This window comes from Hemiscyllium ocellatum, chromosome 19 (assembly GCF_020745735.1).
Source record: "Hemiscyllium ocellatum isolate sHemOce1 chromosome 19, sHemOce1.pat.X.cur, whole genome shotgun sequence".
NCBI lineage: Eukaryota > Metazoa > Chordata > Chondrichthyes > Orectolobiformes > Hemiscylliidae > Hemiscyllium > Hemiscyllium ocellatum.
The window spans coordinates 41,493,190-41,516,966 of record NC_083419.1 but is presented as its reverse complement, the minus strand read 5'-3'; the positions used below and the strand labels follow the sequence as shown (position 1 = coordinate 41,516,966).

Below are 23,777 nucleotides of genomic sequence, written 5' to 3'. Positions count from 1 at the left end.
GGCATAGGTTTAGGGCGAGAGGGGGAAGATATAAAAGAGACCTAAGGGGCAACCTCTTCACACAGAGGGTGGTACATGTATGGAATGAGCTGCCGGAGAAAGTGGTGGAGGCTGGTACAATTGTAATATTTAAGAGGCATCTGTTGTGGTTCTGTTCGCCGAGCTGGAAGTTTTTGTTGCAAACATTTCGTCCCCTGGCTAGGTGACATCATCAGTGCTTTGGAGCCTCCTGCGAAGCGCTTCTTTCATGTTTCTTCTGGTATTTATAGTGGTCTGTCCTTGCCGCTTCCGGTTATCAGTTTCAGCTGTCCGCTGTAGTGGTTGGTATATTGGGTCCAGGTCGATGTGTTTGTTGATGGAGTTTGTAGATGAATGCCATGCCTCTAGGAATTCCCTGGCTGTTCTCTGTCTGGCTTGCCCTATGATAGTGGTGTTGTCCCAGTCGAATTCATGTTGCTTGTTGTCTGTGTGTGTGGCTACTAGGGATAGCTGGTCATGTCGTTTCGTGGCTAGTTGATGTTCATGTATGCGGATTGTTAGCTGTCTTCCTGTTTGTCCTATATAGTGTTTTGTGCAGTCTTTGCATGGTATTTTGTACACTACATTAGTTTTGCTCATGTTGGGTATCGGGTCCTTCGTTCTAGTGAGTTTGTTGTCTGAGCGTGGCTATTGGTTTGTGTGCCGTTATGAGTCCTAAGGGACGCAGTAGTCTGGCTGTCAGTTCAGAAACGCTCCTGATGTATGGTAGTGTGGCTAGTCCTTTGGGTTGTGGCATGTCCTCGTTCCGTGGTCTTTCTCTTAGGCATCTGTTGATGAAGTTGCACGGGTATCCGTTTTTGGCGAGTACCTTGTATAGGTGTTCCTCCTCTTCTTTTTGCAGTTCTGGTGTACTGCAGTGTGTTGTAGCCCTTTTGAATAGTGTCCTGATGCAGCTTCGTTTGTGTGTGTTGGGGTGGTTACTTTCATAGTTTAGGACTTGGTCTGTGTGTGTTGCTTTCCTGTATACCCTGTATCCAGCTTCGCAGGAGGCTCCAAAGCACTGATGATGTCACCTAGCCAGGGGATGAAACGTTTGCAACAAAAACTTCCAGCTCGGCGAACAGAACCACAACAACGAGCACCCGAGCTACAAATCTTCACACAAACCTTGTTAAGAGGCATCTGGATGGGTATATGAGTAGGAAGGGTTTGGAGGGATATGGGCCAGGTGCTGGCAGGTGGAACTAGATTGGGTTGGGATATCTGGTCGGCATGGACGGGTTGGACTGAAGGGTCTGTTTCCATGCTGTACATCTCTATGACTCTATCATACAAACATTCTTCCCACTTTCACCCATCATCACATCTTTTAAGTCTTTTAAATGTACTAGCCAGTGACTACACTGGCCCCAGGATTAGCTGATATATTCAAACCCTGATGTGCACTATCATTGTGCTCCGTATGGCTCATGACTGAAAAGTTGAAATAGCTCCTCAATGGCCTGCCTGTTAACCCAATGAGCTCACAGAGATGTACAACATGGAAAGAGTCCCTTTTGTCCAACTCGTCCATGCCGACCAGGTATCCTAACTTAATCTAGTCCCATCTGCCAACACTTGGCCCATATCCCTCTAAACCCTTCCTATTCATACACCCATCCAGATGCCTTTTAAATGCTGTCACTGTAGCAGCCTCCTCACTTCCTCTAGCAGCTCATTTCATAAATGCACCAGCTGTATAAACAATTGCCCCTTACGTCCTTTTTAAATTTTACCCCTCTCATCTTAAACCTATGCCCTCTGGTTCTGGACTCACCCATTCAGAGAAAAGACCTTGTCTATTCGCCTTATCCATGCCCCTCATAATTTTATAAACCTCTATAAAGGTCACCCCTCAGCCCCGACGCTCCAGGGAAAACAGCCTCAGCCTATTCGGCCTCTCAATATAGTCAAACCCTCCAACCTTGGCAACATCCTTTAAACCTTTTCTGAACCCTTTCAAGTTTCACAACATCCTTCCTTTAGCAGAAAGACCAGAATTGCACACAATATTCCAAATGTGGTCTAACCAATGTCCTTTACAGCACAACATGACCTCCCAACTCCCATACCCGATGCCCTGACCAATAAAGAAAGCATACCAAATGCAATCTTCCCTATCTTGCATGGGAGGGGAAACAGTTCCCATGAAAGATAGAGAGCTCCTGGCTCTCCTCTTCCCATACTTACTACAAATATTGCCTCAGATTCCAGAGGCAGTGTGATCCGTTCTACATTTTACAAATCCGATTTTCAGCGCTTATTTGCTCTTGGTTAATTCCTTTCCCCCACCCCACCCCTCATTCAAACTGTTCCATTTTGCTAACTTTTCTTCTTTCTACTCATTCCTGCCACTTCAGCTGCATGCATATGCCAATCTTTCATTCGCTTTATTCTTGTTATTAACTCGTTAATTAGTGTAACTATCTTGCCATATTTCTCTCATGACTATTTTTACTTTCTTCTGCTCCTCTTTGCACTGTCGCTACTTAATTGCTGCTAGTGTTTATCCTTTGTTTAAGGTCTGAAGAAGGATTACATCAATGTCTCAAATTATGGAGAATGTGGTATCCAACTTCACACAATAAATTTAAAGAGTGTAAGGATTGGTCTTGCCATTCTTAATGTAAACAGGGTTAAGTAGAGTTCACTGGCAGATATGATTGGCTTGTTATCAGTCAGGCAACCTGCAGAGAGCTGGGAATAACTCCATAATAAGTATCTTTCAGTTATTTGAAGAAATATGAATATAAATACACAAGTCATAGTTTTAAATCAATTCTACAATGCACAATTAAAGACACTATGAAATAGGAAACAGAAAAAGTAGTTTTACAGAGGCCTAATCCAAAAAAAACCAAGTACGTTCTAACATCCCTGTGCGTAAACAGAGGACCTTAATTTTCCCCAATAACAAGTCAGTTAAAACAAATCAGGAACAGATCAGAGATTTTGAAAAACATATTTGAGTTACATGATTCTGCAGAACCATCACCAAAACAAAATTTTCATAACTTTCTTTATACATAAGCAGATTTCTATTCTTAAATAAAATCAAAGTGTTTTTGTTCAATTTATGTTTACTGTGATCAAAATTAATGTTTTTTTTGGGGGGGGAGAGGTTTACTGCATTCAATAGTAAAAGATCTTACAAATAAATGTCTGTTCATAAGGTTAGCATTAAACACTGAACTTCCAACTATTTTAATGAAGAACATGATTGATTTAAGATGATTTATCAAATCTTTTAAAAGCTTTGTTCAGCTGGAGTAAAATTGCAAGTTAAAAACAAAGATATTTTCACAGATGGAAAATAAACTGGATCATGAGCCAGAGGAAGAGAAGTTAAAAGGGACAAAATACTTATTCAAATAGTTCCAATTTCTCAGCTCCAAATCACAATTGCAAAATGCAACATGGTCTCAGCACACATCTCTAAAGGACGATACTTCACACTTTTTGCTGCCTAAAACACTTTGCACATCATGACCTTTTGATGAATCCCTTACACAGCAATTTATCAAAGACTTGCCAACGCACACATATTACATTCACTTTATCATTCTTGTCTAACGTTGCATTTATCTTCAAACAAATAGTAACTAAATAAATCTTCTTTTAAATCTGAAAATAAATACTACTGATCTTGTGCTGCAAATCCTTTATGTCTGTTTATTTATAATGATGTGCAGATGCCAGTGTTGGACTGGGATAGATAAAGTTAAAAGTCACCCAACACCAGGTTACATTTCAACAGGTTTATTTGGAAGCACTAGCTTTTAAAGCACTACCTGATGAAGGAGCAGAGCGCTGAAAGCTAGCACTTCCAAATAAACCTGTTGGACTATAACCTGATGTTGTGTGATTTATATTTATAACGAATTCACACCTTAGTCACCGAAACTTGGAAACTATAATTTTGAGTGATCCAACGTTAATAGATAAACAGAATTAGCAAGGTTTCAGTTCCTGTAATAAACTCTAATAATATAGCTTGCTAGCTTGACATCGACTAGTAGGAAAAATGTAACATAGCAGTAACAAAACAGAAATTTGTAGAACAGCACAACATGCCAACTGAGCAAAAGCCTAAACTTTCTCATAGCCTGCTCATACTTACAGTGTCCAATAAGAATTACAAGGTATCAGTTGAGATTTCCACTATACCTCTATGTTCTAAAATTATCAACATTGTCAATAATTTGTTGGTTAAGTATCATAAAAGCATTTCAGTCAGTAAAATAACCCAGTCAACAACATGAAGATAAAGACCTTTCCCATATCAAATCATATTAACAGCACACTTAGTATATTTAATCATAGAAACAACAAAGTGATTCTGCTTCACTTGCCTGTATCCCATGGATGGTAAAAGACAGTTAGTAATCTTACTGCGCAGGTCAGCGAGAGTAGGCTCATCCTGCTCCAACTCCACCCAACCTCTCTGTCTTTGAACTCGCACACGCAGTTTCATTGCAGCTGACTCAACATGAAGTGGTCAACTGCTGTTGGAATTTCTGCAGGTGCAAGAGGAGCTGGAGGTAAGAGAGAGATTAAAATTACTGCATTGTTCTGAAAAAAAAATTGAATCACTTTTTAACTGAAATGCTTGTTACTAGGTTTTGTGGCATTCGTGATAACTTTGACAACATACACATTGAAACACCAATGGTGTCATGGAAATGTACCAAATTGAAGGACTATTAGGTGTGAAAAGAGCAAACGAACAAATGGTCACCTCTACCACAGTTAGAAAGAATAGACAGTCACAGTTACATCCAAAGTGGGAGCTCTTGGCAGGCTGGAACATATCATAAATGAGAATATAATCCTTGAATAATATGTCAATTAAGATCAGGGTCATAAGAAAGTGTGAACAAGTTATACCCCAAGCATCCAGTGACACTTCATAGAAACATCATAGTCTGCCATAATTTAAAAGAAAGCATATTATTTTTCTTTTTTCATTCTAGCATCACATGACAAATTTATATTGTATGTTTCACATCCTAAAGATTCCCCAATTATTTTTCCAAAGTAAAGTATCCACCTCGGCCCCACAATCAGCAATGAGGAAAATGACCAGTCATTAATGACTAGATCATTAAGAAAGCTCCCTGCCTCCTTTGACTGGTGCCTTTGTTTCTTTATTTATCTGTACAAATACATATCGTTATGAAGGTGTCGGGGTGTACTGAACCTTTAAGAGAGTTGAAAAGCTACCAAGGACTGACAAATCAAAGAGTCCTGAACAAGGTAACAATGTAACACTTGGGCGAAACAAATAGCAGCAGATGGGTTGCCATGAAACAGAAATAAATTAAAATTCGGCCAGTTTAAATTATGCCCCAAAATACCAAATTCCAATCAAATTTGAATTTAATATTTTGATAATATTAAAAACAATGAAAGGATCTGATGTTTTCAGGTAGAAAACCAGATATTTTGAACAATTAGGGGAAGAATTGCTCTCTGAAAGGTACCTGTCTTGGGGAGTATGCACGGCAGAACATAGAGGCCGACCTGGAGAGAATCTGCAGAGGAAAATCAGCAAAGCTGACTGGCTTTGAAACGTGATTTTTTTTTAATCTTAAATCGGGATTTTTTTCAAATTGGACTAGTTTTGTAGAGTGGGAGGTAAAAGATAGGTTTAAGAGAAAGGAGTTGTAAATAGTAGTTGGCTTTAATATTCTCTGTTGCACTTAAAGAATAAAGTTGTTAATGTTTTCCTTTAAATAGTGACCTCTGGGATAGTTCTTTGCCTCTTAAATTTTAACAGATTACAGCATGAGGTGAATCTTTTCTGTGTGGCTGGTTTAAATTAGTAGAGAGATTTACACAGTGTCCTAACAGTTTGGGGGCTTTCAACTGCGATTTGAATAGATTTAGACAGATCCAGTCTGAGATTTGAATAGATTAGGGATACAAAAAAAGCCCAGTAGATTTAAACACTTTCCAGTTAGTTTTCTAGACCTTAAATAAAACGTAAGTGAGACAATTTGTTTAATTTTGTGACTTGTAGTTGGTTAAATTAGAAGTGGGAGAAATAGCTCTTAAAATTGCTAAAGAGGTTCTGGGATTTGAAGGTGAGTCTAAAATTTGCCAAGAAAGTTTGGAAGGAAAGAAAAAAGGCCATACTTTTAGAATTAGCAAAGAGGTTAGATTTGATTTTAACCAAGGACAAAAGCTGAAATTGTAAGGGAATTGCTCAAACACTTAGATGTGTCAGAGAAACAGACAAGTGCAGTCAAGGTAGAAAATTTAAATTACAATTAAGGTAAATGGAGTTAGAAGATAAACAAAGGGAGAGAGAAAGTGAGAGAGAAGAAAGAGAAAGCCAGGGAGAAGTAAAAAAGAGAGAGAAGAATCCTGGCTGAGCAAAGAGGAAGGGAGAGAGAAAAAGAGAATTTGAACCAGAGAAGGTGTAATTTAGTCAGCAAAGTCAAGTTAACAGGATGGATATTAAAAGAGAAGGTACTGATATATACAAATATGTCAAAACTCCAACACATTTTGATGAGAAAAAATTGAAAACTTCTTTATTTCATTTGAAAAATTGACTAGGCATATGGAGTGATCCAAGGATTTATGGGTAATGCTAGTTCAGACTCAACTGTCAGATAAGGGGGTCAAGAGATTATGAAGAGGTTAAACAGGCTATTTTAAGTGCTTATCAATTGGTACCAGAAGTGTATAAACTGTGGTTCAGAAACATAAAGAAGGAACCAGGTCAGACTTACATTGAGTTAGAAAGAATTCAACATTGTCATTTTGATAGATGGGTGTGTGCTTGAAAGATAGATAGGCCTAATGAGGCTCTAAGAGAGATAATTCTGCTGGAGGTGTTTAAAAACTTACTCCCAGGGATTACAAGAATTCACGCTGAGAAGCAGGAAGTGAGAAGGGCAGCTGGATTAGCAGATAAGTACATGTTGGTGCATAAGACATGCTTCTGACCAGAATTTTGTCCTCTGAGGGATAGAAGTTGAGAGAAGGTAAGATTCTACACTACGAAACCAAGAGTAGAGACCACAAGTAAGAATTTACCACAGGTTAAAAACGAAGCCCAAAAGGGTGGAAAGAAGGTGAAAGGCATCAGGTTTTTCCACTGTGATAAAGTGGGACACGTAAAGTCACAGTGCTCATCATTAAAGAAAGGAACTGTGGGGAAAGATGTGGTACAAGAAGCTCAGCCAGTGGCATTAATGAAGGTAGTAAAGGAAACCCCAAGAAGAGTTGAGGAGCTGCAGGAGAGTGCACAGCCTAGGCAGCGCTGGGTATGAAGTTACTATCTGATCTCTTTAAAGAATTTGCCTCTGTGGGTAAGGTTTACTCAGAAAGAACAAGGGGAGATGGGCAAGTAGTTATAATTTTGAGAGACACACGATCTAACCAGTTGCTGATAGTACGAGATGAGTAAACTTGCACTTTTTCTGATCTGTTACCCAAGAGTGTGGTAATTTGTGGGATAGATAGACAGAAATTTAGCGTTCCCCTATGTAAGTCAGGTTGGAGTGCCAACTCAAGATTGGGGAGATTACAGTGGGAATGATTGGCAGGGTGTCAGTTGTAGGAATCCAGTTTGTTCTTGGGAATGATTTGGCAGGGTCCAAAGTGTGAGTGACATCTCTTGTTGTGGAGAAGCCTAAGGAAGACCAAGAAACTGAGGAGTTAAAAACAGAACTATCCTGGTATTTTCCCAGACTGTGTAGTAACCAGATATCCACTATCATAAGTCACAGCACAAAGCAAAAACTAAAGGAGTTGAGGTTCAGTTAGCGGACACCCTGTTTGACATAATGGTGCAGGAAAAACCTGAACAGGCAGAGAGTCAGACAGAAGTGTTTAGCCCCGAAAGGCTAAGGGACTTGCAGCAATAGAAAGACAAGATGATAAAAAGACACTTATGTGGATGCATACTCCAAAACGGAGGCAGAGAATATTCCAGAGGGTATCTGAAAGATAAAATCCTAAGAAGGAAGTGGAAACCACAGTAAGTCACTGTAGAGGAGAAATGGGCCAAAATATACCAGACTGCATTAACAGTAGCATGTAGAGAGGAAGTGTTATGGGTAGCACATGAACTACCTGTATGAGGTCACCTTGGGGAACGAAAGGCTAAGGTACAAAAATATTCTTATTGGCTCGGAATGTACAAGGACGTGGTTAACTTTTGCCTTACATGTCATAAGTGCCAAACGGTAGGTAAGCCACAGGCGGTAATAAAACTAACACTTTTGTTGCCAATTCCTGCATTTGAAGAACCTTTCACATGGGTTATAAATGAGTGTAGGTCCCCTCCAGAGAACTAGAAGAGAGAAATAACTGAAGAAACAGGTGTTAGTTACTGCCCCGCAGAGCAAGGAATCAAATCCAGATGGTGTGGATTTTGATGTTCTTCAAAATGGATTAAATCTTTGAGGAGTGGGATAGGTTAGTAAACTATCTGTCTCATGAGCATAGAACACAGTTAAAAAGTTCGTTACGGCAGTATAAGGACATATATAAGAATCGGATGCTACTGTACATGACATAGGGAATACTGCTCCAATAAAACAACACCCTGATCACCTTAATCCTTTCAAAGCCGGACAGCAGGAGGTGGAGGCAATGCTCAAAAAGGATATCATCGAATCAAGCCATAGCGAGTGGAGCTTGCCGATTGTTTTAGTTCCCAAACCAGACAGGACTCAATGTTTTTGCATGGATTGCATGGTAGGTCAACGCATTACAAAATCGGACTCATATTCAATTCTAAGATTGGAGGACTATATCGAGAAAGTTGGACAAGCCAGTTACATCACCAAGGTGGACTTACTGCGTGGTTACTGGCAGGTACCTTTACCAGAGATGATAAAATAAATTTCTGCATTTATAACCCAAAATGGGCTATATCAATTCAAAGTGATGCCCTTTGGAATGAAGTACCCGCCACATTCCAAAGAATTATGGGTTAACAAACTATGCAGTCTATTTGGACAATGTAGTGATCTTTAGTAAGTCCTGGAAAGATCACATGGTACAGTTGCCAGACCTCTTTGGCCAACTACGAGAAGCAAAACTGGTAATAAACATCAACAAAACTGAATTCGCGAAGGCAAAGGTGCTGCTCTTGGGACATAACATTGCGTTCTGTGGGGTCAAACTTCCATGAACGAAGATGAAGGCCATTGAGGAAATTCCATGACTAACCTCAAAGAAAGAGATGCTTCGACTCTTGAAACTAAGCAGATTCTGTCGGAAGTTTTTTCCAAACTTCAGCAGTGTAGTGGCATCATTAACTGATTTGCTGAACAACAACACAAAGTTTCGGCGGTCAGAACGATGCATTCCACCATTTGAAAGCAATATTAACCACTGCATCAGTGTTAGCTACACCAAACTTTTCAAAATCTTTTAAAATTGCCATCGATGCTCGTGATATTGTACTGATACAGGAAGATGAGGATGGGATTGAACTGGCAGTTGGTTACTTTTTGAAGAAACTCAATATCAACCAGAGGAAATATTCCACGATGGAGAAAGAACTATTGAGTTTAGTATTGGCCTTATGACATTTTTAATGTGTATGTCATGAACAATGTGTCGGAGACAATTGTGTACACAGATCACAATCCCCTTACATTCTTGGAATGCTTTAAAAATTAATTTACATGCCATTCATGTTGCAGTTTGTCAATATGTAATTGCAAATGCATTATCACGCATTTAATTGGAAAACAGTAGATTAGATTGTTATCTATTCAATGTTAATAAGTTAATATGAACTTAGAATAAAGTCAATATATATCATGATATTGTGGTTAAGGAATAGATTTTAAAAAAGCCATCTTTTCATTATGATGGTTCCTTTTTTCTTAAGCGGGGGGATGTGTTATGAAGGTGTAGAGATGTACTGTGCTTTTAAGAGAGTTGAAAAGCTAGCTACGACTGATAAAATACAGAGTCCTATACAAGGTAACAATGTAACATTTGGTTGAAACAAATAGCAGCAGATGGGTTGCCATGAAACAAAAAGAAATTCAAATTCTGCTAAACAGTTTAAATCATGCCCCAAAATACCAAAATCAAATTTGATAATATTAAAAACAATGAAAGGATCCAATATTTTGGGGTATAAAACCAGACATTTTGAACAGTTAGGGGAAGAATTGTCAAAGACCAACAAATGCAGACTGCTAGCTGAAGAGCTCTCTCACAGATACCTGTCTTGGGGAGTCAGTGCAGCAGAACATCGAGGCCAACCTGGAGAGAATCTACAGAGCAAAGTCTGCAAAGGAGAATCGGCAAAGCCGACTGGCTTTGAAACGTGATTTTTTTTTCTTTAAAAAAAAATCGGACAGGTATTCTAGATGGGAGGTAAAAGATAGGTTTAAGAAAAAGGAGTTGTAAACAGTAGTTGGTTTTAATATTCTCTGCTGGATTTAAAGAAAAAAGTTGTTGAATTTTACTTTAAATAGTGACCTCTGGGATAGTTCTTTGCCTCTTGAATTTTAACAGATTACAGCACGAGGTGAATCTTTTCTGTGTAGTTGGTTTAAATTAGAGAGGTTTACCCCGTGTTGTAACAACATGCAGGCACTCATTGTAAAAGCTCAGTTAAAAGACATCACATCTATTAGGATGCCATTCACTGTTTTCATCAGTTACCACTGCTAATCTTACTTCAAAAGGAGCTAAATAGTCACAATTTTTATAAGCGATCCAAATTACACAAAGTCAGGATATTTGAGGAATAACAGCCTCAATTTGCCGACCAAGGTGATCTAGGATAGTAGCAGCTGTTCCGTGTTCTCCTTCATGCACAAGCTTTGGATTTAAAAATTTTTTTTCCGAACCTTGCTTTAAAATATTGAGTACCATCTGAGAAAATACAGAAGATGCATTTCTACAAGCTTACAAGTCATGGGGGACACAGTCTAAGGGCTTGAATCACACCTAGCAAACATAGATGGTTACAGTAAGGCCAATTAATACCTCAGGATCTCATGCTGGAGTTTCTAAGTGCAATGTCCTCAAACCAAGCATCTTCATTTGCTGCAAAAAGATTAACTCCTTACAATCAGTAATGGGACCATATATGAATGAACACTATGGTGTTCAATCATTTACATTTACTCACACAAGTTTACTAATTCTGATCTCACAGAATAAGGACAAACACATAGTCTTGAACTGACATGTCAGTTCATCTTCATTCTCAATTCATGAATCGCCACTGAACATCCCTGGGTATTATCACTAAACAGAGTTAACGAAACCAGCCATTGTAGCTATAACAGAGTGGGAATAGCTGGGTATATTCTGACAAATACCACACCAAATGGTTCGTCAAAACCTCTTCATTTCATATAAGCTTCAAATTAGCAGCCTGATTACATGCTTACACCATGTTAGGATACGTCTAATAACCAATCAGGAAATCTGACAGGCCATCTGCTTGCCACTGAACAGTCCTCTCCCGTGGCATTTAGTAGTAAGCTGTACCTACTGTTTGTTTGACACTGCAGAAATTCACTCCCAAGCTTACTTCAACATCATCTTCCCAGACCAATGACTTCTTACACCAAAAAAAAGCAGCAAGATCATTGAACTCATCAACACCATTAAGTTTGTCACCAAAATCTACATTATGTCAACGGATAGAAGTAACAAAAATCAGCAAAATCATGCAATTTCAAACTTTTAGATTTTTGGCCGTTGACTTGGCACACACCTTTTTGGTCAAGTACATCCTGTTCCACAGACTACTTGCAAGGAAATAACATATGCACACAGGGCTTTCATTCATTCAAGTTTGTTTAAACATTACAACACCCTCTGCCATTTGTGTCTCAGTCATGACTTAGTTTATCACATCCTTGCAACAGTGAACTTCAGGTCCCAAACATCCAAGGAAGTGCTGTATTGTCAAAGGTACCATTACTTGGAAGATTTAAATCAAGCCCTCAATAACCTCAAAGATTAATGCGAAAGAGCTCATTGGTTTATTTTGAAGAGTAATTAAATTATCCACAGTGACCTGGCCAATGTTTATCCCTCAAGCAAATCACAAAATAAGGTATGGCTATTAACATATTATGAATAGCAGGAGCTTGCTCTATGAAAACTGACTGCAAAAAGTACTTAATTTACTGTCATGGATCATTCTGTAAAGTACTATAACTCCATATTTTCGAATGTAATATGAAAACCAAATTTCTTTCAGGCACCCTTGAAGACTTGAGAGAAAGTGAGGACTGCAGATGCTAACGATCAGAGTCGAAAAGTGTGGGGCTGGAAAAACACATCAGGTCAGGCAACATCCAAGGAGCAGGAGAGTCGACGTTTCAGGCATAATCCCTCCTGCTCCTTGGATGCTCCCTGACCTGCTGTGCTTTTCCAACACCACACCTTTTGACCCCTGAGGACTTGCTACGGGATTGTACATCACTGCCTCAGCCAATCAACATCAACCTTTTCTTTTCCCCCGATATAAATTGCCATATCTGAAACTTTGCATTCTTGCACCTTTCCCTATGAGTGCGAGAGAAAAAGCTTCTACTCCACATCTTTCTTCAGCAATAAAAAGAAATTTATGTTCGTCCAAAGTCAAAAAAACCAAATGCAGTTGAAATTCAGAATATGATGAAAGGCAAACGTTGATAAGAAAGAAAACAATAAAATATTAAAATAAATAAGGAAGGAATGCTCACCTTATTGGGATTGTATTATAGACCCCCCAATAGTCAGAGAGAAATTGAGAAACAAACTTGTAAGGAGATCTCAGCTATCTGTAAGAATAATAGGGTAGTCACAGTAGGGGATTTTAACTTTCCAAATATCGACTGGGACTGCCATAGTGTTAAAGGTTTAGATGGAGAGGAATTTCTGAAGTGCGTACAAGAAAATTTTCTGATTCAGTATGTGGATGTACCTACTAGAGTAGGTGCAAAACTTGACCTACTCTTGGGAAATAAGGCAGGGCAGGTGACTGAAGTGTCAATGGGGGACCACTTTGGGGCTAGCAACCATAATTCTATTTGTTTTAAAATTGTGATGGAAAAGGATAGACCAGATCTAAAAGTTGAAGTTCTAAATTGGAGAAAGGCCAATTTTGATGGAATTAGGCAAGAACTTTCGAAAGCTGATTGGAGGCAGATGTTCGCAGGTAAAGGGATGGCTGGAAAATGGGAAGCCTTCAGAAATGAGATAACAAGAATCCAGAGAAAGTATATTCCTGCCAGGGTGAAAGGGAAGACTGGTAGGTATCGGGAATGCTGGATGATTAAAGAAATTGAGAGTTTGGTTAAGAAAAAGAAGAAAACATATGTCAGGTGAATCCTGAGAAGAGTATAAAGGAAGTAGGAGTATACTTAAGAGGGAAATCAGGAGGGCAAAACAGGGACATGAGATAGCTTTGGCAAATAGAATTAAGGAGAATCCAAAGGGTTTTTACAAATATATTAAGGACAAAAGGGTAAGTAGGGAGAGAATAAGGCCCCTCAAAGATCAGCAAAGCTGCCTTTGTGTGGAGCCACAGAAAACGGGGGATATACTAAATGAATATTTTGCATCAGTATTTACTGTGGAGAAAGGATATGGAAGATATAGACTGCAGGGAAATAGATGGTGACATCTTGCAAAATGTCCAGATTACAGAGGAGGAAGTGCTGGATATCTGGAAATGGTTAAAGGTGGATAAATCCCCAGGACCTGATCAGGTGTACGCGAGAACTCTGTGGGAAGTTAGAGAAGTGATTGCTGGTCCTCTTGCTGAGATATTTGTATCATTGATAGTCACAGGTGAGGAGCCAGAAGACTGGAGGTTGGCAAACGTGGTGCCACTGTTTAAGAAGGACGGTAAAGACAAGCCAGGGAACTATAAACCAGTGAGCCTGACTTCAGTTGTTGGAGGGAATCCTGAGGAACAGGATGTACATGTATTTGAAAAGGCAAGGACTGATTAGGGATAGTCAACATGGCTTTGTCTCACAAACTTGATTGAGTTTTTTGAAGAAGTAACAAAGATGATTGATGAGGGCAGAGCAGTAGGTGTGATCTATATGGACTTCAGTAAGGCATTCGACAAGGTTCCCCATGGAAGACTGATTAGCAAGGTTAGATCTCATGGAATAGAGGGAGAACTAGTCATTTGGATACAGAATTGTCTCAAAGGTAGAAGACAGAGGGTGGTGGTGGAGTGTTGTTTTTCAGACTGAAGGCCTGTGACCAATGGAGTGCCACAAGGATCGGTGCTGGGTCCAGTACTTTTTGTCATTTACATAAATGGTTTGGATGCGAGGAGAAGAGGTACAGTTAGTAAGTTTGCAGATGACACCAAAATTGAAGGTGTAGTGGACAGCGAAGAGCGTTACCTCAGATTACAACAGGATCTTGACCAAATGGGCCAATGGTCTGAGAAATGGCAGATGGAGTTTAATTCAGATAAATGCGAAGTGCTGCATTTTGGGAAAGCAAATCTTAGCAGGACTTATACACTTAATGGTAAGGTCCTAGGGAGTGTTGGTGAACAAAGAGACCTTAGAGTGTGGGTTCATAGCTCCTTGAAAATGGAGTTGCAGGTAGATAGGATGGTGAAGAAGGCATTTGATATGCTTTCCTTTATTGGTCAGAGTATTGAGTACAGGAGTTGGGAGGTCATGTTGTGGCTGTACAGGATATTGGTTAGGCCACTGTTGGAATATTGCATGCAATTCTGGTCTCCTTCCTATCAGAAAGATGTTGTGAAGCTTGAAAGAGTTCAGAAAAGATTTACAAAGGATGTTGCCAGAGTTGGAGGATTTGAGCTATAGGGAGAGGCTGAACAGGCTGGGGCTGTTTTCCCTGGAGCGTCAGAGGCTGAGGGGTGTCCTTATAGAGGTTTACAAAATTATGAGGGACATGGATAGGATAAATAGACAAAGTCTTTTCCCTGGGATTGGAGAATCCAGAACTAGAGGGCATAGGTTTAGGGTGAGAGAGGAAAGATATAAAAGAGACCTAAGGGTACGTGTCTGAAATGAGCTGCCAGAGGATGTGGTGGAGGCTGGTACAATTGCAACATTTAAGAGGCATTTGGATGGGCATATGAATAGGAAGGATTTGGAGGGATATGGGCCGGGTGCTGGCAGGTGGGACTAGATTGGGCTGGGCTATCTGGTCAGAATGGACAGGTTGGACCGAAGGGTCTGTTTTCATGCTGTATATCTCTATGACTCTAAGTGTGATGAAAGGAGAGTGAATGGCTTGAGTTGGAAAGAATATATGTTGGCTAAGCAAGCCCAAGTTACATGGTCAATATCCCACCATGATTTGGAGGAGCCAGTGTTGGACTGGGGTGACAAAGTTAAAAATTGCAGAACATCAGGTTATAGTCTAATAGGTTTATTTGGAAGTACTAGGAGTGCTGCTTAGAGTCATAGAGTATTCAGGTGGTTGTGAAGCAGGATCATAAGACACAATCGACAGCAAATGATTGAAGTATTTTAACTCAAATCTATACAAAGTAATAAAGTAATTAACTAAGCAGAGATGGCTGGGCAGGTGATGTGCTGCAGCTGTATGATGTGGGAGCTGGCTGATCCCATTGTGAACGGCAGTGACCACATCTGCAGCAAGTGTTGGTTGCTGGAAGAACTCCAGCTCAGATATGATGATCTGGAATCTGAGTTTCAAACACTGCGGCACATCCGGGAAGGGGAAGAGTTACCTGGACACTTTGTTTCAGGAGGCAGTCACACCTGGGAGATTAAGTAATTCACATTCAGTTAGTGATCAGGGACATCAGAGTGTGACTGTAGGCAGGCAGGGGGAACTTGAGTTCAGGAGTGCAGGAGCCTCAGCCCTTGACTTTGTCCAACAGGTATGAGATTCTTGCTCCCTGTACGGATGAGGAAAAGGGCTCTGGACAGGATGGTGCAGATGGACCATGGTGCAGAAGGTCATTCAAAAGGGGGGAGCAAATAGACAAGTAGTTGTTATAGGGGATTCTATAATTAGGGGGACAGATAGTATCCTTTGCAAGCCGGATCGGGAGTCTCGCATGGTGTGTTGCCTGCCCAGTGCCAGGGTGCGGGACATCTCCAACCGGCTTGAAAGGATATTGGAGCGGGAGGGGGAGGATCCAGTTGTTGTGGTCCACGTTGGGACTAACAACATAGGCAAGACTAGGGTGGAGGACTAGTTTGGGGACTATCAAGCACTAGGAAGGAAATTGAAGGACAGGTCCTCAAGGGTCATAATCTCCAGGTTACTGCCCGAGCCACGTGCCAATTGGCATAGGGATAAGAAAATTAGGGAAGTAAACACATGGCTAAGGGATTGGTGTGGGAAAGAGGGATTCCATTTCATGGAACATTGGCATCAGTTTTGGAACCGGGGGGATCTGTACCGGTGGGACGGTCTCCACCTGAACCGATCGAATACCAATGTTCCAGCGAAGAGGATAAACAGGGTGGTCAGTAGGACTTTAAACTTCTGAGTTGGGGGGGAGGGAAAGTGAAAGCGACAGGGAATATGGAGTTAAATGGAAAGATAAGCAGGAGGATAGCATGTATGCAGGTGGATTTAACCTTGAGGCAGATTAGGAATGCAACAAAAAGGAAGGATAACTTAGGATATCTTATGACTTCCAATATCTCTAATGATAAGAATGTTAGCATTAAGGCACTTTACCTGAATGCTCGTAGCATTCGTAACAAAGTAGATGAACTAACGGCACAGATCATCGTGAATGATGATGATGTGGTAGGCATCACAGAGACATGGTTGCAGGGGGTTCAGGACTGGGAGTTAAACATCCAAGGGTTTACAACTTATCGGAAAGACAGGGAGGTGGGCAGAGGGGTCGCGGTGGCCTTGTTAGTTAAGAACAAAATTAAATCTATGGCACTGAATGACATGGGGTCGGATGATGTGGAGTCTGTGTGGGTGGATTTGAGGAACCACAAAGGCAAAAAAACCGTAATGGGAGTTATGTACAGACCTCCTAACAGTGGTCAGGACCAGAGGCGCAACATGTACCACAGAAAAGGCATGTCAGAAAGGTAAGGTCACAGTGATCATGGGGTACTTCAATATGCAGATGGACTGGGTAAATAATGATGCTAGTGGATCCAAAGAAAAGGAATTCTTGGAATACTTACAGGATGGTTTTTTGGAATAGCTTGTCATGGAGCCCACAAGGGAGCAGGCTGTTTTGGACCTAGTGCTATGTAATAAACCAGACTTTATAAAAGATCTTAAAGTAAGGGAACACTTAGGAAGCATCGATCATAATATGGTAGAGTTCAGTCTGCAGTTTGAAAGAGAGAAGGCAAAATCGGATGTAATGGAGTTACAGTTAAATAAAGGTAATTATGAGGGCATGAGAGAGGAACTGACAAAAATTGACTGGAAGCGGGGAAGACCGTAGAGCAAAAATGGCAGGAGTTTGTGGGTATAATTGAGGACACACTACAGAGGTTCATCCCAAGAAAAGAAAGATTATCCAGGGAGGGAGTAGACAGCCATGGCTGAAAAAGGAAGTCAGGAAATGTATCAAAGAAAAAGAGAGCTCTTATAAAGTGTCCAAGAGCACTGGGAAATCAGAAGATTGGGAAGGCTACAAAAACAAACAGAGGATAACAAAGAGAGAAATAGGCTAGCCAGTAATATTAGAAATGATAGTAAAAGTTTCCTTCTATACATAAGAAACAAACGACAGGCAAAAGTAGACATTGGGCCACTTCAAACTGATGCTGGAAGGCTAGCGATGGGAGATTAGGAAATAGCTGGAGAACTTAACAAGTACTTTGCGTCAGTCTTCACAGTGGAAGACATGAGTAATATCCCAACAGCTAAAGGGAGTCAGGGGGCTGAGTTGAGTATGGTTACCATTACAAAAGAGATAGTGCTAGAAAAGCTAAAAGGTCGTAAAATTGACAAATCTCCTGGCTCCGATGGGCTACATCCTAGAGTTCTGAGGGAGGTGGCTGAAGAAATAGCGGAGGTGTTGGTTGAGATCTTTCAAAAATCACTGGAGTCAGGGAAAGTCCCGGATGATTGGAAGATCGCTGTTGTAACCCCCTTGTTCAAGAAAGGATCAAGACAAAAGATGGAAAATTATAGGCCAATTAGTCTAACCTCAGTTGTTGGTAAAATTCTAGAATCCATCATTAAGGATGAGGTTTCTAAATTCTTGGAAGGGTCGGATTAGAACAAGTCAACATGGATTTAGTAAGGGGTGGTCGTGCCTGACAAACCTGTTAGAATTCTTTGAAGAGGTGACAAGTAGGTTAGACCAGGGAAACCCAGTGGATGTGGTCTATCTAGACTTCCAAAAGGCCTTTGATAGGGTGCCACAGGGGAGGCTGCTGAGTAAGGTGAGGGCCCATGGTGTTCGATGTGAGCTACTGGCATGGATTGAGGATTAGCTGTCTGACAGAAGGCAGAGAGTTGGGATAAGGGGTTCTTTTTCGGAATAGCAGAAAGTGACAAGCAGTGTCCCACAGGGTTCAGTGTTGGAGCCGCAACTATCCACGTTATATATTAATGATCTGGACGAAGGGACTGGGGGCATTCTAGCAAGGTTTGCCGATGATACGAAGATAGGTGACAGGCAGGTAGTACTGAGGAAGTGGGGAGGCTGCAGAAGGATCTCGACAGTTTGGCAGAGTGGTCCAGGAAATAGCTGATGAAGTTCAATATGAGCAAATGCGAGGTCTTGCACTTTGGAAAAAAGAATACAAGCATGGACTACTTTCTAAACGGTGAGAAAATTCATAAAGCCAAAGTACAAAAGGATCTGGGAGTGCTAGTCGAGGATTCTCTAAAGGTAAACATGCAGATTGAATCTGTGATTAAAGAAGCGAATGCAATGTTGTCATTTATCTCAAGAGGGTTGGAATATAAGAGTAGCGATGTGCTACTGAGACTTTATAAAGCTCTGGTTAGGCCCCATTTGGAGTACTGTGTCCAGTTTTGGGCCCCACACCTCAGGAGGGACATACTGGCACTGGAGCGTGTCCAGCGGAGATTCACATGGATGATCCCTGAAATGGTAGGTCTAACATATGAGGAACAGCTGAGGATCCTGGGATTGTACTCATTGGAGTTTAGAAGGTTAAGGGGAGATCTAATAGAAACTTACAAGTTAATACATGGCATGGAAAGGGTGGACGCTAAGAAATTGTTTCTGTTAGGCAGGAAGACGAGGACCCGTGTGCACAGCCTTAAAATTAGAGGGGGTCAACTCAGAACAGAAATGTGGAGACATTTCTTCAGCCAGAGTGTGGTGGGCCTGTGGAATTCATTGCCACGGAGTGCAGTGGAGACCAGGACACTAAATGTCTTCAAGGCAGGGATTGATAAATTCTTGATGTCACAAGGAATTAAGGGCTACGGGGAGAATGCGGGTAAGTGGAGTTGAAATGCCCATCAACCATGATTAAATGGCGGAGTGGACTTGATGGGCCGAATGGTCTTTCTTACACTCCTAAGTCTTATGGTCTTATTATGTGACACAATGATACATTGAACAAACATGGATTGTCAAGTCTTTCATTTTTTAGAATGGATTTGCTGGTTTCATATCTTTAATATGTATGTAAATCCCAGAACTTCTTTTAAGTCACATTCTCAAGATAATTTAAGGTTTTATAACAAAAGGTGACATCTCAGCTCAGCCAGTACCTTAAAAGGTGACAGTCAAATTGGTTCTATTTACAAAGTTATATATAAGTCATACATAAAATTATATATATTATATATAAATATTAAAATTATATATAAAAAAATAAAAATTAAACGACAAAGATTATATGGATTCACTACCTGCATTGACTATTTGCAGATTCTGCATTTTTGAGCAAAATATAATGTATCTGCAAATGTAATTCTGCAAACACAAGTTCACCCATAAAAGATGAAAGACTTAACGATCTAGGTTTGTTCACTGTATCACTGTAATCTTTTGGTGTAAATTCTGGGTCGTATGGTCCTGCTCCACAACCACCTGACGAAGGAGCAGCGCTCCGAAAACTAGTGCTTCCAAACGAACCCCTTGGACTATAACTTGGTGTTGTGTGATTTTTAACAATATCCCACCAACGTTTGTAGGAAATACACACGGTGACATGACACAACAAAAACAAAACACGCTGATTTACTGGATCCGATTATGAGCAATTTCACTTTCGTTTCTGAAGTTCCATACAGCTCACGCACAAAACCTCTTCGTGTTCACAAACTGCACTGCCCACACAAGCCTGCGGCCCTGAGCCAGCAGTGAAGCGGCATTGACAGACTGCCATAAAGCCGGATGCAGCAGGCCGCTCCTGGGGCCTAGTTCTGCAACAGACCGAGCTCCGGGTGATACTTACAGGTAACGGGAAAGAAAGGGCAGGCCGTCTGCTCTGCTGTGCTGCGGTACGCTCAGGCTCTCCGACTCGGCTGGGATGGATATGTCAGCCGCAGTCTGTTCCCGGTCACTATGGTGATTATTACCGCCCACCCCGCAACCAGACACCCGCGTTAGCCCCTCCCCTCCTCTCCGCCCCGCCCCTCTCCGCCCCGCCCCTCTCCGCCCCGCCCCGCCCCCGCACCCCTACGCCCCGCCCCTCCCCTCCTCCTCCCCTCCTCCTCCCCGCCCGCTCAAGGGCGGGGCCACCAACTCCATCGACTGCGCCTGCTCCTACTGTAACCAATCCGGCGCATGCTCACAACCCTCTCCCTGTGGGGTTGGAACAGCAATGATACACAGCCCAGTACTGGAGAGAAAACTAGGACAGCACCTCTGAAGAGAGATCAGAGTTAACGTTTCGGGTTCGGTGACCGTTCCTCAGAACTGATGGTAGCTAGGGAAATGTCGGTGCATATGCAGAAGATAAGGGGGGGGGGAGGTTTATTGGAGAGGTTTGCTGCACTGACGTCGATCACTCAAAGACTTCTCACTAATTTTTAAAGTGTATGGTGCATGATTTGAGCTTTGCTTATATTCAATGATTCACTCTTTGCTGTTCTTAAGAAGGCTCACCGTGACTCAAAATGTTAACCCAGTTTTCTCTCCACAGATGCTTCCAGACCTGCTACGTTTTCCGAGCAATTTGTGTTTTTGTTTCAACCTGCGCTGCTGTTTGCAGAAGAGATTTACAAAGATGAATGACCCTCTGACAGAAACCAGGGCGGCACGGTGGTTCACAGCACCAGGGTCCCAGGTTCGATTCCAGCCTCGGCGACTGGCTGTGTGGACTTTGCAGTTTGCACATTCCCCCATGTCTGCGTGGGTTTCCTCCCACAGTCCAAAGATTAGGTGAATTGGTCATGCTAAATTATCCATAGTGTTAGATGCATTGGTCAGAGGAGAAGTGGTTCTGGGTGGGTTACTCTTCAGAGGGTTGGTGTGGACTTGTTGGGCCGAAGGGCCTGTTTCCACACTGTAGGGAATCTAATGTAATACCCTCACTTAACCTACTCAACGTATCTATTTGCAAACTCTGTAACTTCCTCACATGTTTTTCTCCTACTTTTACTCATAATATCATAAGTAAATTTGGTCCTTTTCCCAACTCTCAATCATAAATAATTCAAGCTCTAACACTGATCCCTATGGCATTCCACTTGTTTGCTAACCTGAAAATTATCAATTAATCCTGGCAGAGAAATACAAAAAAACTGCATTCTGGAATTTGGGACAAATGAGAAATCCTCTTCGAGGGGCTGTCCACAGCAATTGGCATGCCAACACATTTCATAGCATTGATTTCTGGTTCCAGAAGTTGCTATCGCACATGGACCTCATAAGTAAGAATAAAAGAAAACTTAGCAGGCATGCTGCCCAAACGCCATATGCTCTTATCTAAAGCACTAACCATTTAAATTGCACCTTGGTGAATGTCTTTTTCAAAATCCAAATAAACTGCATCTATTGGTTTCTTTTATCCACCCTGCCTGCTCCATTCTGTAAGAACTCTAATGAGTTTGTCAAACTATTTCCCTTTCGTAAAGCTATGTTAATGGTGCTTGATTGTATTATGATTTTATAAATATTTTGCATCTTACTAATGATTGATTCTAGCTGAACTGGTCTGAAATTTCATGCTTTTGTTCTCCTTCCTTTCTTGAATGCAAGTGTTACGTTTACTATTTCACGGGACTTCCAGAACCTAGGGAACTTTGAAATAATATAACTATACATTCATATATTTACAGTTACTACTTCTGAAACCCTAGGATGCCGATGTGGGATATAGGTAAAGTAGTGTTACTTCTGCAATTATAATTACTTATACTAAGTAAATGAACTCACACCGATGTGTAATTGTTTCAGCCAAGAGCTGAGTCAACAAGAATGGAAACTATGTGGAGGAAATACATAATTGTTTTTTGTATTAGCTAAGATTGTATGCAAGAATGAAATGTGACAGCAAAACAATGGTAGATATTACAGGCGAATAGATAAGATGCTGTGAGGGGAGGCAGTTAAGCTGGATATGCCTGTACAAAGAGTAGGTATAAACATCTGTTTTCCACTTTTACAGAAACACAGGAACAAACCCCAATTAAAAGGGTCTTAACGATCAATATGGTAGGGGAGGCACAGATGGAAGGAGTAGATAATGGTAAGGAAAGGATATGCCTAACAATGATCCACAGCGGGATGAGGTCAAACGGCCTTGTGAGGCCAGAAATAAGCATTTTGTCACAGACAAGGTCGGATAAGGCAAGAGATAAACAGGAGTAATGGGTGCCGGTCTTAGGGAAGTGGAAGATGTAAACAGGGGAGGAGCAATGAAATAAAAAAAAACAAATTATATAAATATCAAGTATTCATTGAATTTGGTGTGTGTGTCCCTTGCCTTATGTGGACATCACATCCTCTTGCAAGAGTAAAATAAAGGACACTACTGATCCAGATTTTGTCTCGGACTGAAATTATTGAATTGTGTGAGCTTAGTTTCTCACACCAGCCATCAATTACAGGTCTTGCAAGTCTTTAGTTTTCCCAATGTGATAAGACCATAAGATCACATGGCACAGGAATCAAAGTAGGTCAGTCAGCCCACTGGATCAGCTCCACCATTCAATGAGATCATGGCTGATCTGATAATTCACCTTCCTGATAACTCTTGGTTCTCTAGTCTTGAATATACTTAACAATCCAGCCTCCACAGCCCTCTCCAGCAAAACATTCCACAGATTCACCATTCTTTTAGAGGAGAAATTCCTCCTCATCTGTCTTAAATGGATGGTCCTTTATTCTGAGATAATGCCCTCTGGTCCTAGATTCTTCTACAAGGGGAAACAGCCTTTCTACAAAGGTCCTCAAGCATCATGAATGTTTCAATAATGTCACCTATAATCAAAATTCCAATGTAAGATGTGTGATTTACAATTATTTAAATAGTAAGTTTGATTTCAATTTGTGGTATGTGGATTCTGATTTGTGTGTCTCTCCATTTTAAGGATTAATAGAAAAGCAAAATACCACAGACGTTGGAAACCTGAAATAAAAACAAAGTGTTGGAGAAATTCAGCAAGTCTAGCACCATTTATGGAGAGGGAAACAAAGTTAATGTTTCAAATCTGATATGGTTCACCTTCAGAATATTCTCATGGTTAACTCTGTAGCAATTATTGTTTGTTTTAAAGCACAACCTGACAAAAATAATTATTATAGACTGGTTGGAATTCTTCATTAGGAGACTTTTTACAAGAAAACAACAGAAACAGTTGTGTATTGAGCTTTCAGTTTAAAAAGTCAGAAATTGATATTTTTCCTTTTGATTGAGGAAGTAACC

The 23,777-nt window shown here is 40.9% G+C and overlaps 1 protein-coding gene and 1 long non-coding RNA gene across 4 annotated transcripts in view; one reads left to right on the top strand and one right to left on the bottom strand.

Annotated features, from left to right (window-relative positions):
- The window catches only part of fbxo7 (F-box protein 7), a 39,423-nt gene extending 18,949 nt beyond the window's left edge, over positions 1 to 20,474 (bottom strand). The window contains exons 1-2 of the mRNA XM_060839390.1: positions 20,361 to 20,474; positions 4,371 to 4,553 (exon numbers count right to left, since the gene is read on the bottom strand). Of these exons, the coding sequence (XP_060695373.1) occupies positions 4,371 to 4,492 (122 nt within the window). The 5' untranslated portion in view covers positions 4,493 to 4,553; positions 20,361 to 20,474. The remainder of the gene's footprint in view (positions 1 to 4,370; positions 4,554 to 20,360) is intronic.
- A 258-nt stretch (positions 20,475 to 20,732) lies between these two features.
- On the top strand, positions 20,733 to 23,670 carry LOC132824718 (uncharacterized). Of its 3 annotated transcripts, XR_009645695.1 has the most exons (5): positions 20,733 to 20,830; positions 21,051 to 21,194; positions 22,189 to 22,229; positions 22,518 to 22,598; positions 23,443 to 23,670. It is a non-coding gene; the product is annotated as an uncharacterized LOC132824718 (long non-coding RNA). The 3 variants fall into 3 exon arrangements; XR_009645694.1 differs by lacking the exon at positions 22,518 to 22,598; XR_009645696.1 differs by lacking the exons at positions 20,733 to 20,830; positions 22,518 to 22,598 and adding an exon at positions 20,879 to 20,944.
- Positions 23,671 to 23,777: the final 107 nt, after the last annotated feature.